This window comes from Corvus brachyrhynchos, unplaced genomic scaffold, assembly GCF_000691975.1.
Source record: "Corvus brachyrhynchos isolate BGI_N302 unplaced genomic scaffold, ASM69197v1 scaffold61, whole genome shotgun sequence".
Classification (NCBI taxonomy): Eukaryota; Metazoa; Chordata; class Aves; order Passeriformes; family Corvidae; genus Corvus; species Corvus brachyrhynchos.
Genome location: NW_008236478.1, coordinates 5280658 through 5286400, shown reverse-complemented (window position 1 = coordinate 5286400; position 5743 = coordinate 5280658). Strand labels below are relative to the sequence as shown.

The following is a 5743-nucleotide window of genomic DNA, read 5'->3' as shown; positions in this document are numbered from 1 at the left end:
GCCATGTGCCACCCCCCCGCCCCCCCGGCTGCCGCGCAGCTCGCGTCCCGTCTCCATCCCGCCGTCGGAGCAGGGGTAAATGGGAAGTGCCTGAAAGTGGTCCCCTTTCCCGCCCGCCCCGCTGCCTCTCTGTGCTCCCCCGGCTCCCTCCGGCCCCCGTCTGATTTACAGTAAATTAAAGACGTGCCGCGCTCCAGGTCTGGCAGCGAGACCACAGTGCGCGGCCGCGGTGACTCAGATTTGTTTTCCTTCAAACCAAGTGACTCTGAGAGTGTCCTTAGTAATGTCGCGTGTGGTTTTGGTGGGGAGTTTTAATTGTGCTTGGAGATCGCATGGCAGATCTCAGTCTTTTCCTGCGGATGACTTGAAAAACAGTCGGGAGGCCGGCTCCTCTCGCTGGGGCCCCTGAGGTTCCTCCGCGGGTCGGCTCGGGCCGGGCCGAGCCGGGTCGGGTCGGGGGCCCCGGCGACCACTTCGCGCCCTTGGCCGGGGGAAGCGACCCCGCTGCGGGGGCCGAGCCCCGTGCCCGGGCTGCAGCACTTGTTCTTAGTGATTGCAAAACTGGACCTGACTCACCACATTTGTGCAGTGAAAGAGGCTGACCCTTTCCGTTCATACAGGAAACCTTGAGCTCTCGATAGGAGTAAATCTGGTTTCAGAAGCTGTTAAGTGTTTTCCTGGCCGCCTGAAGCAGGCTCTTCCCCGGGAGTCGTGCACATTGCTGATTACTTTATCGACATCCTCAATACAGACAAATTCAGGAAACACTCGACTTCTGATAGCCGGGATCCGTTTTTCTGATATTGTTCATTTCCTCTGTGTGGGATGTGACTTTATGACAGCTAAAATAACCAGTTGCTTCCTATTTTTTGAGTCTGTTTTGCACCAGAATTACTAAAGCCTGACGCAAGCAAAATCTAGAAAAACAATGCAGCAAATTGCAAAGGGTGCAGGCAGAAAGACAAACAGCGTGACTCAGTAGCACTGGCTAGAGCCTCCTGCCCCGGGACGCGGCCGCGGCTCCGCAGTGGGGCAGGTTCCCCGGCGTGTCGCTGCCTGCACCGCCTCGCCCCTCAAGCGGCCCCGGCCCGGCGTTCAGCCTGGCGGGCACACCGCGGCCTCTGGCGGGCAAGCCCCCAGCCGGGGGTGGGGGACATGGGGGCACTTCTTCCTAGAAGCCCAGTGCCCTCGTGTTGGCGCATCACCCCTGCCCAGCCCCGCGATGCCCACACTCTCCGCAGATACCCGGGCACTGGCTCAGAGAAAGGGAGACAGTTTCTTTAGGGCGTCTCTTTTCTTTGCGAGATAGACCAACAGGAAACACATTGACGGAAATGTTGCCAAAGCCCGTAGAGTGACTTTAACTGGTCTGCCCGCTTGGCGAAGGGGAAAAATCAGAGAGGGGAAAGATCAGAGTAGGAACTGGGGGAAATAAAAATCAGGCGAAGGAAATTAGCGAGCCCTGGACCCGGCCCGCTTCCAGGCCTGGGCCCGGGCAGGGCCGGGGCTTCCCAGCCACGCGTGTCCGCGGCCGGCCAGTGACCCTCGGCGCTGTCCCTCTCTTTGTAGGGAAGCCGCTGCTGTGGAGCCCCTTCATCCAGCGGCCGCTGCACAAGAGGAAGGGGGGGCAGGTCCGCTTCTCCAACGACCAGACCATTGAGTTGGAGAAGAAGTTCGAGACGCAGAAATACCTCTCTCCGCCGGAGAGGAAGCGCCTGGCCAAGATGCTGCAGCTCAGCGAGAGGCAGGTGAGGCCGTGCCCCCACCCCGGGGAACCGCACCCCCTTTCCGGCCGCTCCGGGCCCGCCGTGCGGCTGCTGTTGGTGCATCGCTCCCGGGAACCTGGCCGGCTCGGGGTCGGCAGGGAGGGGGTGCTTGGCAGGCTCTTGCTTTTTGCTTGTGGCTTGGGTAGGGCTCCAGGCACTCACCGGCTCCAAGACTACCCCGCGCCTTTTCTTGTTGTCGTTGCTCAGGTGAAAACGTGGTTTCAGAATCGCAGAGCCAAATGGAGGCGTCTAAAGCAGGTTCGTGGATGTTTCTGTTTCTATAGAAATAAGTATTTTAATTGTCTTATCTTACGCTGTGCTCGCCTATTCCAGGTTGTATGCAGAAGTCATCTGAAAGGCTGTTTAACCTCTTCACCTTGATTAAAAAGACAAATAGTCATGCTGGAATCCATGAGGGCTCGTTCAGGCAGCACTAATGTTAAAAGCTTCTAATGTAGTTCCTATATCAATTATGCCCGTCTTTCACACACCACCTATTAAAACTCCACGCTAATTGTTTTGTAAACCCATATGTTGTTTAGCCAATTAACGTGGAGAAGATAAGTAATTGTCAGTAAATTACTTAGGCGGTTTTTTTGGAGAACGATATTGGTGTTTTAAAATGCCCCCTCTTAATAAACACAAGTCGATGTATTTTACTAATGTTGGGAGAAGGCAGGTACAAACACCTTTTTAGTTTTGAGGAGCCACATGGAAAACTGAGTAGCTTTTACTTTCTGTTCACAAGGAGTTACAGTGTGTGAAGCTAAGAGGTTAAAGCAGTTTCCCTTCCCTTAGAAATCATACTCAAGCAGATAATTATTTGGGGGTTTTATGGCACTTAGGGCCCAATCCTGCCTGGCTCAGCAAAACTGAGGTCCCTTGGCTCAAATATTTTTGAAAAATTCCAACATTTTGGCCTGAGTCTGGCTTCAGCAAGTCTGACATGGACACACATGTTTTACTGGCAAATTGGCCTTTAATATAAAAGTAAAAACAAAAGAAAACTAATCACAGTACCATGCTCTAGATGAATCTGTTCTGTGACCTTCACCTGAGTTTAACTCAATCTTCAGTTGATTTTTTAATAAAGTCCTATTATTCTGGCAAGCGGCTGGCTAGGGCCCAACCCATGCCACAGTGTCTGGAGACCTCGCTTGGGATCTCGGCCATTTTAAGTCATTTCCTCCTTTTCATTCAGTCACATCCATTTCTCCAAGCCCGGATGGTTATATCCTGGGTACGTGTCTCTGCCTGCTTTCTCTTTAGAGTAGCATTTAATGCCCCCTTAGGGGACTGGGCTCTCCAGACAGGTGCCAATACACGGTACTCTTGCCTTCACAAACAGGGTTTGGGTTCGGTTTGTTTTAGTGGTGAGTGTTTTAATGTTGAGCTTTAGCTTAATTAGTAATTTTTTTCCATTTGCTTTTGGGCCACTGATGGATTCAGCCTCCCTCCTCTTGCTGTCGGGTGTAATTAAAGAAAGATCAGGGCAGGAGGAAGCTGTGTGTCGGTGTTTGTAGACTCATAATAAACATTTGCTTTGCTAAAGACAAAAGTTCAGAGGTTCCTGGGCTCCAGCAGCTCCTGACTCTTTTGAAGTGACTGCGATAACCATCGCCAAGGAGCCTTATTCACGGCAGCAGCCCCTGTGGCTGTGAGGGAGTGCAATCAGAGCCCTCGCCCAGCCCTGTCCCACTCAGGCAGGTTTATAGGCAGGAGGCCCGGGGAGGTAGCGGGACACCTGCCTCTTTCTGCAAGAAACCCAAGGTGGTTTTCCCACACAGCACAGCTGGAATTCCCAGGCCTCCTGACTCTGGCCTGTAGTTCTGTACCAAGCAGGATTCTTTCATTGCAGGAGAACCCCCAGGCCACCAAAAAAGAAGAAGTAGAAGGTGCTGACAGTCACAGTGACCAAAGGCCGGAGAGCTGCCAGAGCCCCGAGCAGAAGGGTAAGGAGGTCTCTCTGGATGGCTCACAGTACACCCCCTCACCAGCCTCACAGGAGGACCTGGAGTCAGATGTCTCTGATGACTCTGATCAAGAAGTGGACATTGAAGGCGATAAAGGCTATTACAATGCTGCCCACTAACAGCCCCATGCAGAGAGCGGACCCTAACTCGGCTTGCACTTTACCAGGGGCTGGTTTGAAAGAATATTGTGCTGCAGGAGAAAACTTTCACCATTACACTGAAAGAAAAAAAGCATCACCAAATAGACTCATTTTATAATAAGCAGAGAAAGAAAGATGTATTTTCTGCAAACAGTTCAGTTTTGGCATCTCTAATTTGGTTAAAGGACCATGGTTTGTATTTAATTATTTGTAAGATATGTTTATACAATAATCAGTGTTCTAACTGGAATATAATTCTGCACCCTGTCCTTGCTCACGGTGGTGGAGAGGGTCTGAATCAGCTGCTGTCAGTGATCAGGCAAAACTCTAGCTAGTGTGGAAGTGAGTATGGATTGCAGGACTAAGCCCTTTATATGTGTAAACAAACGTACTTTAAATAGATTAATTTAAATGCCCTTTTTAAGCAGAAAATTATGTTCTGTGAAATAGGGAGGGATTTGACCATCCCAAGAAGTGCCTTATGCTTGCACCCTTTTATGTGCCGTGGTGCTCTCTACTGAGACATCCCTCCATTTGTCAGGTAGAGTTGTTGGACAGATTCCTTTTTCCTCTTGTGTGAGATGAAATGTGCCTTCTCAGATTTTTGAGAACCTTGCCTCACAGTTTGGATGGTTCCATTTGCAGAAAAAAAAATTACTTTCCTCCTTTAAAATCTCTAGCACTGTTTTTTATGGATTTCATATTTGAAGAGAAAATGCAAGGAGCGATAGGGCCCTACTGCAGGAGAGAAACTGGCATCAGCTGTGGGGCATAAGTGAGGCACACAGGTGTGGGAAGATAATGCCTATCTGCTTCTGTACATAGTAGTTTTGTTTAAAAGTCTTGTGGTTTTATACCTCACATTGTTCATATTTTGTACATATTTGTTCAGTGTTAAAAAAAAAAGGCAAAACCTGGTATTTAATTTTTGATGGACATATCTGTGAAATAAACCTAAATTCTGCACCACTCACCACTCTGGCCATCCAGTTACTGGCAGGAGAAAACCCAAACCTCTCCTCTACCAGCAGTGCCCCAGGTGTGTTGTAAGCGGGCTTTTCCCTCACTGTGCCGGTCACCAGCCACCCCACAGCTTTCTGGGTGCCCTTGGTTGCAGGAGTCTCATGTGATCTCACTGCTATATTTTTTTGCTGTTTTTCACCCCACGTTTCAGTTTTGCCCATGCCCACACGGGAACAGGCTCTGTGGCAGGAGGAGGAAAACCTGGCTGGCAAGCCCAGGCTGGAAGCATGGGTGTTTACCCCCGAGTCGTCCCGACCTCGGGGGGCCGGAGAGGGGGTGCGGGCTGGAGGAGGAGCGGGGCCGGCAGAGCCTGCTCAGGGCCGGGCATCGACCGCAGCCGGGGCAGACGCTGACCCACCTGAGTCAACAGTGGTTATTCATCGGCCTTTCTCCGAAATTACGTTGAACTGGGGAAGGAGCACGGACCCCGGGGTACGAGAATTGCTCCCAGGAGCGGGCATCCTCGGTGGGCACCCGCGTGGGTATTCAGCCCCTCCAGGTGCCGCAGTGAGCACCCAGGGAACAGGGACTTACTTAACCCGGCCAAGTGTCACGGAGGCTTTTAGGGACAAAAAATGTTTTTCGATAGCAACAAGTGACTATTGTTCTGGTGAGGGAGGATGGCCCTTATAGCAGCTGAAATGTCGCTTCTAATCGAGTTAATGCTTTGAGAAATATCAGCTGAGTTTTCTGAATAAGTTCAACCCACTACAGTGGGGCTTTAGCTTTGGTTTATTTTAAAACCGCGTTCATGAACGGGGCCCGAAAAGACGAAGCGATCGGGAGGTTCTGTCCCCCTGCCCGTGCACGCCGTGCACAGGCTCCGGCTGCCCCCCGAGCT

The 5743-nt window shown here is 51.3% G+C and overlaps 1 protein-coding gene across 1 annotated transcript; it reads left to right on the top strand.

Annotated features, from left to right (window-relative positions):
* Positions 1-1370: 1370 nt before the first annotated feature.
* On the top strand, positions 1371-4852 carry HHEX (hematopoietically expressed homeobox; the record flags this gene model as incomplete). The annotated part of the gene is made up of 3 exons (XM_017725861.1): positions 1371-1748; positions 1974-2024; positions 3625-4852. Coding segments are annotated over 3 exons (663 nt in total), but the record flags the coding sequence as incomplete, so codon positions are not given.
* Between the last annotated feature and the right edge of the window lie 891 nt (positions 4853-5743).